The sequence below is a fragment of the Solea senegalensis genome, linkage group LG7, assembly GCF_019176455.1.
Source record: "Solea senegalensis isolate Sse05_10M linkage group LG7, IFAPA_SoseM_1, whole genome shotgun sequence".
NCBI classification, from domain to species: Eukaryota; Metazoa; Chordata; class Actinopteri; order Pleuronectiformes; family Soleidae; genus Solea; species Solea senegalensis.
Window position 1 is genome coordinate 17,955,080 of NC_058027.1, and position 13,798 is coordinate 17,968,877.

General features: G+C 40.2%; 1 protein-coding gene across 4 annotated transcripts in view; it reads right to left on the bottom strand.

Annotated features, from left to right (window-relative positions):
- LOC122772307 (transcription initiation factor TFIID subunit 4-like) overlaps positions 1-13,798 on the bottom strand; it is a 75,670-nt gene that overhangs the window by 34,916 nt on the left and 26,956 nt on the right. For all 4 annotated transcript variants that reach the window (XM_044030242.1, XM_044030241.1, XM_044030240.1 and 1 more), the window contains 3 exons: positions 10,866-10,996; positions 7,929-8,054; positions 2,398-2,454 (listed from right to left, as the gene is read on the bottom strand). In XM_044030242.1, coding sequence (XP_043886177.1) covers positions 2,398-2,454; positions 7,929-8,054; positions 10,866-10,996 — 314 coding nt within the window. The remainder of the gene's footprint in view (positions 1-2,397; positions 2,455-7,928; positions 8,055-10,865; positions 10,997-13,798) is intronic.

Genomic DNA, 13,798 nt, shown 5'->3' on the forward strand with positions numbered 1-13,798 from the left:
TTTTAGACCTCTTTATTTAAATTACACTGAAATGTTATCATGGAATTATCGATCAAGGATTCCAAATACAACTGCTATTACTACTTCCCACTGCTCGGGGTCTGCAGTGGTTAGTTTACAGACACACTCTACCTGCCTTTTTCAGAACAAGTCATGCGCCAGCTCAACTTAAACTCAAAAACGTAAAATATAACTCCATCTCTTCAAAACGGTTTGGTCTTTGTCATTGCATGTGTGTGTGTGTGTGTGTGTGTGTGAATGAGCATGTACGTACGATCATGGAGAGAGGCTTAAAGAGAGCCTCAGCTCCTCTGCCCCATCGCCTGGAAGAGTAGCTTGGGCTCATTATCCTGATGAAATTTGCGCAGATGTGTGAGCTGCCGACAGACTCTGCAGTGACACAAACAGCCAGCCCTGTCCCCTTTAGCCAGTCAGGTGATGAAAACTGGAGCGGCACGGGGGCTGAGAAACGACGGCCATTAAGCAAAAAAAGAAAGAGGTGAGGGAGGGCTGGCAGAGGGGTGTTGCATATATGGGTAGGTGGAGGGGGCAAGTTGATGGTAGTGCCTCTATCTATCAGGAGCAAGTGTTACGTAAAAGTAACAATTTTCCAAACCATCTACTTAAAATTCTAGGTGAAGATGTGCATATGTGCATCTCCTCACGAAGCACTAATCTGCCCATATCCAGATGACGAGCGGACTGCCACTTAACAGGGAGGAGATCCACTTTGATCACATGGCCCCCGGGGCAGACCGATCATGCTGCCTATTACGCTACTTCATTTGCATATGTGGAGCTTATGGGTAAGCGAAGATCTAGTGTGAATGTTTGAAACTGCAGCAGGGCTCACTGTTGCTCGGAAGAAACGTCCGGGAGAGAAGCAGAGAAAAGACAGGACGCTGCCAGTAGCCAGAGGTAAGAGAAGTCAACTTGTCACTTGAAGGTCATAAGTTCAACAGCAAAGACTGTTGGGTAAAATCCTGGAATTTAAATACTTTGGCCAAACAACAATGCTAAATTGCCCCTGAGCCACATTCACAGTTAGCCCTTTATATACATGAATGGCTGCATGGGCGAAATTGAAAGACAGTGGTTGCACTGTGGAGCTGTCAGGTGGAATATTGTGGAACTGAGAGCAAAAAAAAATGACAACGTTGGCACATAAGTGCTCACTAAACTTTATCTGGATTAACAAAAGGCTCTTTTTAAGTGGCTCAGAAGAAACCACATCCGTCTCTTTCTGCATCAACAACAACAACAACAACAACAGGTGAATGGTGTCTGTTTTTATACTTCTGCCTATACCGACTTCTCCGTGGAAGCTCCAAACAATCCTCTTGATCCTTGTTAGCGAGCCAAGGACTAAAAGCACCCCATGAAGTTATTCTCGCGTAAACAAAGGAGGTGGGGGTGAAAAAGCAAATGCAAACTTCCAATGTGACAGAAGTATTTCGTTTGCGTAAACAACATTAACTAACCACTAAAAGAAGAGTGGGCTACTTTCTGAGATCCACGGGGGAATTTTATTATACACAAAGACCTACTCTTAAAATAAGGAGGATATAGAACTGCGTGACGAGAAGAAGTTCAGTGCACTACATTACGTTAGAACACTTCCCACTTGTACTTTATAGCAGTGAAAGTTAATGCATTGCTACATCCACAACTCTCTTTCAACTTACTGGTTTGACTGAACAATGTATATTTCTGCAGCTGGACAAGTTTGCTCATGCTACTTTTTTCTTATTGCCTTATAAGCCTCAATAGACCACTTTTTGGCTTAAATGAATCATTATGATGCTAAAACAGACACTGTCTGCATTCAAATGTGTTACCTTATAAGCCTTATATGCTTTCACCGTGTTATTGTCGTGGCCATGAGGAGTGAGTTTTCATGAAAAATTGACAACTTGATTTACGGCAGCAAAAATAACTACATACTGCACAAAATGATAAAGAGAAATAGCATTCAGCCAGTATCTATCATTGTTTTTCATGCAGCTTGGTCGCTGATATGCGCACAAAAGTTGCCTCTTATTGAATAAACCTAAGGAGTCCACCACTGTTACTCCTGTACACCCTGTCCCACAGCTCATCTTTTACCAAAGGTTAATAGTTAAAGTTAAAATTAATAGTAATTTGTCAAAATCCAAACTGGCATAAGATGAAGATGCAAAAATACTACAAATGAGGGAAAAGACAAAAGAAGGGGTGGAGCGTCTCTTCAGTGCTTGGAAAATCATTTTTACACATGTGGACATCAATCGGCACAAATTATTCCTCAAACTTTTTTAAGTCTGACTTTAAATGGCATTACATATGTAGTGAGGCATGAAAAATTAATACGCTGGAGTCGGGGAAATGTCAAGGGTAATGATCTCCGCTGCAGCTTACCTCCTTAGCTTTCTGTTTCAGTCGAGCTTGCTCTGGGTCCTCTTGCCTGGAGCGACTCTGTGGAGTATTAAGGGGGAGGGGGGGAGGGAAACACAGGTTAACAGCTGGTTTAGGGAGCCCACCCCACCACCACCCCCGTCGCCACTCATCTGTTGCTGCTGCAGCAAAAAATAGTGCAAAATGGGAACAGGATACAGAGGTGTCAAGGACATCGTATTTGAATTCAGAGAAGTGCGATGGAGCGCCCCTCGGGGGGCAGTGGCCTTTAAACCTGCTCCAGATCCAGCCCTAAATAAGCCGCTGGAGGGGGATTCTAATCAAAAAAGGTTATTAAAAATTCTGCACGAGCCAGGACACACACACACACACACACACACACAGACATACACACACAGGGCAAAGGATGTAGTGAGTATCAGTGGCAGTGGCTGAGCATGTGTATGTGTGCATCACAGTGAGCCAGTGTGGCTAGTACCCATTGCTGTGAGTGTGTGGGTGCGCGCGCGTGCACGTGCACGTGTGTATGTCCCTGGCGTAACAACACAGCACTTCTATTTTAATCAGCAGTGAAGATCTGGGTGGATGTACTTGTCCCTGGGAATCCTTCACCACTGCTAAACGTACATGTACGGCTGACCACTGCAGGCGATCCCGCGCATCACGGTTCTGCAAACTAAATGAATACAGTTGTTTGGATTAGCCAGAATTAGGTCAGGTCCGTAAAACCCCCCTAAGACTTTTGTTATCCACTGATACTTTGTAAAAAAGGTGTATCGTATAGGCCTACTGTAAGTGAAACATGTGTGAAAGGATTACACCATAACACGCCATAACAGAGTACCTTCCAAGGGTCAGACGGTTTGTTTCCAAATTTAGTTTTATAGATTATTTTCACACCCGAGTATGTGCCTTCCTCCAAAACAGCAGCTCATGCTAACGCTGCCCATTCCTCTTCTCATCCTCCCGTCTTTTGCACCAAGACTCTCTCTCTTCCCAGCCGTCCCGCTAATTGGCTTTAAAGATATCTGGCAGTTCACGTACTGGTCGGTATCTTAAACAAGACTAATGTGTTTGCCCTCTGGTTGCCCAGAGCCTCCCCCAGGACTTGAGTCATATTTGAAATGGACGCCATGGAGGAAGGGAGGGCGGTTGTAAGAGAAGAGGATTATTTTGTGTGTGTTTTTAAGGGGTCAAATTAGCTGGTGCTGAAGCGGGAGAGAGGCAAGCAGTGAGGTGGGAGGCGGCAGGCAAAGGAGTAGGAGGGGCTAGTACAGATGGACTGTTGACAGAGGGCAGTGGTGCCACTGGCATGCTTCACATCTCCTCTGTCAGCTGCCCTGGTTTCCCCACTGACAGGAGACAGCAGAGGGGAGAGGTGGAGAAGAGGACTGGGAAATGGACACTGACAAGCTTTGCTGCGTGTGGGTGAATCATACTGTACTTGAAAGGAAGGTCAGACTTTTTTAATGCGTGGCCGTATGACGTACTGACCCACAGTCAATGTTGACTTTGTCGTGCGTGCCCCCTGCGCCCCGGCCGTTACCGCGAACAAGTCTGTGACTGACAAATGTGGCTGCTGGGACACGGGGGGAAAAACAAAAAGCCTCAACTAATAAAATCTAAACCTGTTGAAGTCTACCATACTGTATGTTAAGAATATGTTAGTTTCTTATTTCACTGTTAGAGTTGTTGATCCACTGCTGCTTCCGTCAGTAAGTTCAACTGTGTTATTTTGTGTGTTTGTGGTTGAAATCATTTGTCCAAAGTGACACAAACATATCAAACCCAGCTCCGGTATCCCTCTTACTTAAAGATGCTGATTTTTCTTTTTGGACGTTTGGAGTGTGCAAGTTAACAACCATAACAAGATAATATATCGCAGACCAGAGGTGGCAAACTGGCGGCCCGTGGGCCACATGCAGCCCACCACTTAAAATCATAATATTATAATAAAAACAGGGCCAACTACCTCTTCTTCTTCCTTTGAAACACAGCATGTGTGGCTGAGGCACCAGCTGCCAGCGAGGTGATTAAATATAGATAGAATATAATACTATACTATACTTTAATCACAATAATAAGACATTCAGCTTTACATTAAATATATAGAAGCTTGTTTGTTGTTTTAATTACGGTTGTACGTGTTATTATTTCCTTAATTTTCCTTTAAGTTATACATAGTTCCACATCAAAACAAGCACTTTTACTTTGAAATGCTGTGAAATATCATGATGGATATCTTTATTGCGATATCATGATGGAATATTGTGTTATGATTTGAACTCATATTGTCCACAAGCTACAGGACAATAGTTTTTTCCGACTTTATTTTCTCAACTTAAGCAGGTGTAGATTTTATTAGTCGGGCCTTCGTTGCGTGGCTAAAATCAGTTTTTCCTTGTGTCCCCAGTGTCAGCCCTGTTTTTATCCTCTGCTACTTTGAGTATGTACCAAATGATTGTCTCACATGTCCTTTATTGACTAACACTAACCAATGAGTGTGCTGTAACCGTTACATTCAGGTCAGGCTTGCACGTGGAAAGAGTAGAATTAAATGAACATTGAGTAATCTGTCAATATATATTAGATACTCAATATTACATGAAGTAGGTGTAAAAATGCTCTACACAGCATGTGAGGGGGGTAAAAATGAGAGAGGAGACATTTATGCAACATGTCTTCTGGCTGCGTAACATTACACAGCTTTGAGGCTTATGATGTATTCAGTGATGGATTTCTCTCTGTGTGGGTTGGACATTGGTCTAAAATGGCGAGTGTGAACAAAAAGATCCCTTTTGTCATTTTCAATATTTTTAAAGAATGCATTTTAAAGAGTTAAAACATGGCATTCAGGATTTGTTGGACACATGCACTTTATATTAATAACAATAGAAAACATGTGTGAAACCTAAGGGGGGATGAATTTTAACTTTATAATATATTTCATCAGCCGATAGTAATTCTCATTACCAAGCTATTACCTGGACATTATTCACTGTAATGTTATAATTATGATATTGTTATTAATGAGCTGGCAATTACATTAGAAATATGATGCTATCACTAGATTACTTCCCTATTAGAAAAACGATTACCATACTATTACCATGTTTTTACTGTACTGTACATTAGAGCTGAAACAATTAATCGATTATTAATCAATCGACAACTATTTTGATAATCGATTAATCGATTTGAAGCTTTTTTCATGATTAAAAATAGATTTAAGAATGTTTAAGCTTTTTAAATTTCTTAATTTCTTTGCTCTGGATAACAACGAAATCCTTAAAAGTTAATCATTTTAGTTTGTGGAGACAGAAGACATTTAAGAACATCATCATTTCCAGGTTTGACGAACACCGCTCAACACTTTTTAAGGTTTTCTGATATTTTATGGACCAAACGATTAATCGAGAAAATAATCGACAGATTAATCAGTTATGAAAATAATCGTCAGTTGCAGCTCTAATGTACAGTAAGTTACAGTTTTACCAAACAATCATCAGTAACGTTTGTTCAAAACAATATTTCAAGCTGCAATCGGACATTTATTAATTGTCAAACTGGGATATGCATTAAAATTTTAACGAAAGCATTTCACTAAGCCCGACTTTGTTTATTTATTTATTTATCTATTTATTTACTATCAGCCTGTAGTCGTTGGATAACAGCCATATTATCTTACATACACACATTATAAACGTCGAAACAGTCAGAAAAAAGATTTTGCACACACAAATAAATGCAGTCATGAAGTGTGCTGGTGTAATAAATCTACCCTCATCAGGCAAATATCTCTTTCCAAACTTCTCCTTGACCTGAAATGCCATGGCAACAGGAGGCAAAAAAAAACCACGGCCACGAGGGGAAGTCAAACTATCCTCGTCAGGGCTTGTGTAATACAAAAATCCTGTTAATAAAGACAAATCTTCACAGTTGTTTTTTTTTTGTTTTTTTAAATAGAACTTAAAACTGACTTAAAACTGACATCTTAAAGCTTTACCATTCCCTTTTTAACAACACGCTTTACTGGCTTGTGTCCTGCTGAGGGAAAATGATTTCTTTCATTAACAGGAGTGACGTGATCTGGTTCTAGTCAGACCTTACGACCTGACTATTTATTTAGAATTCTTTTAGGAGAATAAATAGTTAGTTGGTAAGGTCTGGTAGCCGGGGTTCATGAATGAGGTGCTTTTCTAATGTCCTGCATGACAGGACCAGAGCGTAACAATGCAATTAAGACACTGAGGTGTGCTGCAGTGAGAATCTTTACTGTTGGACATTGGCTCTATTTAAATTTAATTAAATTAACCTAGCTGTCAGCTAATGTCGCCCCGCAGGGCATATTCATTTAGAAAAGAGTCTCTCTGTCTCTTTTTATTTTTAGTCTATAGTGATCTTTCACAAATTTAAAGACTTATTATTCACGGATAAACAAATCCATAAAAAAAAGAAAGAAACAAAGAAACAAAACAGTGGGCGGGTAAAAATACAAAGGACCTGTTATGGAACAGGTAGCTTTTATATTGTTATATAAAACTTGTGTAGATATTCCGATTGTACAGTTATTTATTTCTTTTATTGTCATGGTGCAATGTTGACCAATCTATTAATTGGATCAAACGGAAAACTACACTGTTTATTAATAGTTTTTCATCAAAGTACAAAAAACAATAACACTACATTAATAAAATACTTTTTTTAAAAAAACTATTATTATGCAATCATTATTTATAATTGGAGTACAGAGGATTCAGAATTTTTCTCTCACTAAATAATTGAATCAGCTGAATAACAGCATGAATAACATTTGACTTCAAAACTAATGAAGCCAAGACAAGAAATTGCTTTGACATCTAATTTTTATGGACGTCACTGTATTTCTGATGTTTTAAATGAATCGCCAAATATTTTAACTTAACTAACTCGCTGGTCTGTAGCACAACCTTCACCACTGTCAGACTATTAGACTCTATCTAGTACCCAGTCCTTATCTTCTCTATTCCATCCAATCAGTGAGAATTCTCAGTTTCACCTTATTTTTGCAACAACTTTGGTATCAAAGTTGCAGTAACGTATAGTAGTGCATATTTTGATGAGAAATAGATAAGTGAAGCTTGAAAAATCTCCAAAATGAAGCCCTACTATATTCAAATAGATGGATACACTGGCTTATTTGACATACTGTTTTTCAGGTTCTACATGGGGCTGGGTGAGTGTGTAGTGAGTGTATGGGAGTTGCACGGTATATAGGCATCCTCCTCCCTGCTGTGTCCAGAGAAGAAGAGCCAGGACAGAGGAGCCCGGGGGCCAGAAGCCTGGGAGGACACAGGGAGGTCACTTCATCCACTAGAGTCACACTCTAATTCATCTGTCAGGGGCCTGCACAGGAGCAACATGGACACACACACACATACACGCACACACACACCAGTATACAAGCACACACTGTTGCATGGGAGCAAAACAACTATCTCACAAATATACACACACAAGCATGTGGCAGGATGCTGCATTTGAAAACAACTTACTTTAGCAGCTTTCAAAAGGATCTCTCTCTCCTCCTCGTCCTTCCTCTGCTTCTCGATTCTCTCCAGCTGCTCGAAGAAGCGGAGCTGAGAGCGAACGTCTGCAGCCTGCTCGTAGCACTCATCATCCTGACATGCAGACAGAGAGAACATCACCGCTACGGTATCAGTTTAGAAAAAAAAAAGGTCGGTGTCCCATTTAGTTGTTGACTCGGACATTTCACACAGAACTTCTACACACAGGGAATGATCTGGAAAAAAATAAAATAAACACCTGTTGTTCACTGTGAAGATGGTGCTGCATTTCTCTTGATATCAATGGCAGAAATGAGACATTTGAGAATTAAAAGAAAGCTACGAGGTCTAATCTTGTCTAAGTCTCCATCACTCAACAAATAAAAACAACAGATATCAAGCCTCAATAAATGGTAAAATATTGAGGACTTTACAACAACAGCTCTAAATAATAATCAACGTGTCTATTGATTATAAACACAATTGATCTACTTCATTTGTGCTGATATAAGATAGAAAATAAGAATCCTGGTTCTGAGATGTGCATGCATCATGCATCCAGCACCAATTATCATTAATGCACACTGAGAAGAAGATTTGTATTTGACACACAAAGGTTTTCTACACATATACAAAATTCATTTACTCTATTTATAGGTTTATAATGGTTGATTTGCAACTGCAAAACATGGACTTATTATCCTTTTACAAGAGAAAAATGTCTTTTGACCCTCATGTGAGTGTATGATGGCACCCTATACTCTGACATGAACCTAGCAGACAAAACAATAAAAACACAATAGCATAACACTTTAATTACCATAAATAAATAAATAAATAAACTTCCCGATGAACCGCACATCTGGTTGAACCAAGAAGACAGAAGCGGCGACAGTCAGAACAAATCAAAAGTCGATAAGGCACTAACTTTTTTTTCTATTTACAGACACTGCTTCTCTTTACACTGTGAGCATCACCAGTCACTTGGGAAAAGAAAAGACAAAAGGTAAAAAACAACTTTTGTAGGTCATCAAAAGTTAATAGGATGATTGCTTATTTCACGTGTGAGTGTGTATATCTGCATCTGCAGCTCTGTTCTCCTCTTGCACTTGATTTCTCCATTATTTGTATTGTTACGTGTATGTATGAGCGCGCGTGTGTGTGAGAGAGAGACAGGGAGAGGGAGAGGGAGAGGGAGAGAGACAGGGAGAGAGAGGCACAGAACACAAAAGGCACATCAGAGGAAGCTCATTGCCAGCACCACCTCCCTTTCCCTCTCTTATCCAGTCTCCCTCCTCTTTGTAGCAGCGCTGAGCCTGCACTCTCCTGCCGCCACTGACAAAGCCAGGGTGCTCTTTAAGGCCGCTTCATCTTTTGGTCTTTTCCCACTCTCTCTCTCTCTTTCTCTCTCTCAAGAGCGTGCTTTCTTTTTTTTCCGCTGATGTCAACAGAGTGGCTTCACAGAGCCCCGTGTTTCTCACATACACCTCATTTACAAAACCACAAAGGAGGAAAACGAAAAGAACGGGGGAAAAAGGGGCACAAAACAAGACGGTGACAGCTGTAGCAACGTTCTTCCTATCTCCTCCTCCTCCTCCTCCTCCTCCTCCTCATCGTCGTCCCGCCTTGGTGTCGGGAAAAACATTTTCAAAGTTCCCCCCAGTTCCTCCCAATAATGTCGAGACTGAAGCTTGTAGTTGAGATAGATTTGCCCTTTAATGTGCGCCAATTATATGTGGTTATACAGATATATACAACGTGTGTGAGAGATAAAGCTACTGATAATGAGTAAAGTGTGCAGCTGTGCACAGTCACGAATCAAAGGACTTTCAGAGCTCAAGTTTTGATTGAGTGAAAAGACTGTTTATCAACGTATGGGTAAAGACAAGTTCTCATATTAACTTTCATGTGTTAATGTTCGTCGTTCATGAGTTGTTACGTTTGTCTACTGATTGTTTATGTGTGGGTAAAAAAAGTGTATCCCATCCCACTCTGTGTGTGAAAGTTGCCCATACTTCTTTCTTTTAGCTTCTCCCTTTAGGGGTCACCACAGCGGATCATCTGCCTCCATCTCACCCAGTCCCTTGTGTCCTCTTCGTTTACACCAACAGAAGTCAGCGCTCTCATAAAACGTCTTTCCAAACCCACTTTAGACGATGTCCCTTGTGAGTTTTAATATTCCTATTCACTATACACGTTCAAACATAAACACCTGCACGTATGCACGGCACACGTTTAAACGTAACGACACAAATTCATAACAAACCGACTTTTTTGATGCATTGTTATGGCTTTATCTGACAGCCACGGGAAATGGGTAGATGAGTGTCATGCAGTAAAAAAGTTTTATGACAAGTGCACCCATGTACCTTCTTCCAAAAAGACCATGTACATGTACTGCATTGGCCAATTTTAACAGCACAGCACAGGCTGCACGATGTGGATGTGTGTGTAGAATTTGAACGGGTTTTACTATTTTGGATCAACATGTAAATTTAACAGTGCCATGTTGGCTTTTGTTCATTTCTGTCAGCTTATCGTACTTTCTCAAGTTACTAGAATAGAGTTTCCCGCTCTGCTCTTTTCAGTGAGAAACGGAATGAGGTGCATTTACTGCTCTCTGACCCTCAATCTGACTGAAATTTGACGAGCAAAAATGGCTCTGCTCGCCAAACTGCAGCATGTGTGAGGAAGAAGAGGAAATACACCAGGACGTACTGATTGATTATATTGGTGATTGTATTATGACACAGCAAAACAGTACAAAGTGTAGGAAAGAATTATTTACAGTGGAACAGCCACGAGAGCCACGAGGAGTGGATTCACTTGCAGTTCAAGCTGAAAACTAATAACTTGCCACTGCCCAGTGCAGAAATACAAGACACAGATCAAAAGGAGGTGCACGTATGCACATGTTCCTCTTACCTTACAAGAGTCCAGTCTGTGCTGTGCGACGGAAGACACTTTTTCTACAACAGTGCGAAGTCGTGACTGCGTCGCGTGCGAGATGAACGTCACTGCCTCCATGGGGACCTCTGTGACTCCAAACTTCTTAGCTGTGAAGGATATACAACACACACGTACACACACAAGCGGGCAACAATCAGTAAATCATTGCTAAAAATTCATATTTAACGTCTCTTTCTCATTTAACAGGTACAGTTTGTACTTGCTTCTCATTCACCTCCCTGATTGTGTCATGACTGAAACTTCTTTACAACATAATGTTGGTTCTCGTCCCAGAATATCCTGCAGGCATGAAAAGGTTGAAAGTGCCGCTTTTTATCATTGCTTCTTTTGCATCCACAGTTTGGGCTTTTTAAGGAAAAACAACAGCTAAGCAGGTAGAAAGTAATTGATTCTGAGTGTAACATACACACAATCAAACTCGTAAAAAAACTAAAAAAACACAGCAACAGAAGACTATGGCCCTTGTTCAGTCCCTCCAGTCATCCACATCTACTGTACACATAGACACATCCACACAGAGAGAAACCGTCTGAGTGCAATTAACTCCCAGAAATAGCACGAATCACACAAAAGTTAATTTGCTTCACAGTCTTAGTGGCTCTACTGAGCTCCTTCGAGTGTGTAAACGACACTGACCATCTCTTTTCGTGGGAGGATCATTTCGTTTCCTTACAGCGAAACTCATCTTAAGTCATAACAAAAGCGAGGAGGACACACTTTGGTGAGGTTACTATCTTTCTCCAACTTCCTTTTAAATATTCCATTAACATAATTTTCTCTCTGGCACCATTTTAAGTAAACCACACCAATTATTTAAATCAGCTGAACAATACACATACGCGTGCACACGCCTCACCAGCTGAAGCTTTGAAAAAAGACGGTGGGAGCCCTGGTAGCCTTATTATTACAGTGGCAACGCAAGTGGCAATGTCACAAGGTCAAAGGGAAAAAAAAACACTAATAGGCTTCTGCTTCCTGAACAAAACAAGATCTTTCACATGCATTAATATTTTGGAGAAAGGAGAATTAACCACAAAAGGGGGGAGAAAAAAAAACACATTCTTCAACTTGTAATAATACAAATCATTATAAAACACAAAGAGGCTCAAGAAAACAGTTAGAGACGGATTAATGAGCTATGTAGCTTTAATATTTAGTGTACCTCATTCTAAAAGAAAGCGTGAAGAGCAGGGAAGACATGCATGAGAAGTTGAATCATTTCCAGTTAGATTACAGAACATGTAAACACATCGATGACGGCATGTACTGTAATCTGCCCGTCAACGCCATTATTGTGACTATGTGAGAGATTTACATGCACGTTCAGCTGTAACTCACAGAGTTGGACACATGGCTCGGTCATTTATAAAGTAATGTTTTAAATAAGATTTCAGTTGATACTAAAAAGTGTTCATACAACATAAAGTATCTCAGCCACTGCTAAAACACTGGTCGTTTAGTTTTGAACTAATTCTGAACGGAAGAAGCTTCAGTTGCCTCCCAAACTCCCAAAAGAACGGACTATTACAACTTCATGGGGTCCATTTCTGCATTTAGATGTAGAACCAAGGCCCAAACAACTCGATGTGCTTATAATGTGATGTGTAAAGTACACATTTTCTTTGGGATTTCAAACATTATTCAGTACAAGAAAGGGATTTCATAATGAATAATAATGAATAATTAGCAGGTACATCATTGATTATCACACAATGTATTTGGTCAGTCATTCTGTAAAGCATACTCTCGTTCACGACATACAGTCTCATGTTAAATGGTGCAACACAATGTTAGGCGGTGGCTTATTAAATCATCACTTTCGACACAATCTGCATTGAAGCCTGGTAACTTGAATATTTATTTAGTATAGAACGGACCGGTATCCATAGAAACAAGGGTCCCCCTGAAATGGAGCTGGCAGGGAATGAGGGAAAAAGTCCTAAATGAGCCGTCTATGCGAGAATCTATCTCCATCTATAAAACACCTAACTCTGCGACTCTTAAAGTCGCCGTCGCTACTGACAGAATCGGAACTTTCCTGCTTTCAGCCCCGCCCACAAACATATAACAAACCAACTCCACCTGTTTCTGCTCAGCGAGCTCTAACGACCACAATGATGAGGTTGCTGAAATATTCTTAACTGCACATCAGTAGTCAAGGTCTATTAAAGCCACGAGGAGTGCTCTATTTTTAAAGAGCAGAGATACCAAAGCCTCAAGTCATATCCTTGGTCCAGTCCACACCCAACTGATTGTTACAAAGACCCAAGCCCAGAACCAGCAAAGAAAATATGATCCTTTTTTTTGTGAGATTTAGAAAACACATTAAGACGTTGATCATAAAACAAAGCACATTTACAGGACACAAGGTTTCATGCGGTGGTTTGGAATCTAAAACCTTCACAGCGTCACCATATATAAAGACAACTGACTATAGGCACATTTCTGCTAAAATATTATATATAAATAAATAAATAACAATAAACAAGACAGCTCCTTAACATCCTGAAAACCTGGGACCTGGATGATTTCCTGATATAGATCAAAAAGACATTACATTGTGTTTTAGCAGTTGTTTTGATGTGGTAACCAAAAGCACATGTATCATTCGTAATTCGTTTTCATGTACTACAGTGACTATTGATGCCTTAAACTAAATTTGAATATGTCTTCAGAATATACAGTTAAAAATGGGCATTTAACCATAAAGCAATGAGCAGTGGCTCATGCAAGAGCTGTTAATGACAGATACTAAAGCTATATAGATGTGTCAGAAGTGTATTACATCAAGTCATAAAAGTATCATGACGTGTCATCAGAGATAATGGAAACGTGTTCAAATAAAAATACTGATCAAATGTGTTCAGCAACAATTTCAAATGTTCATT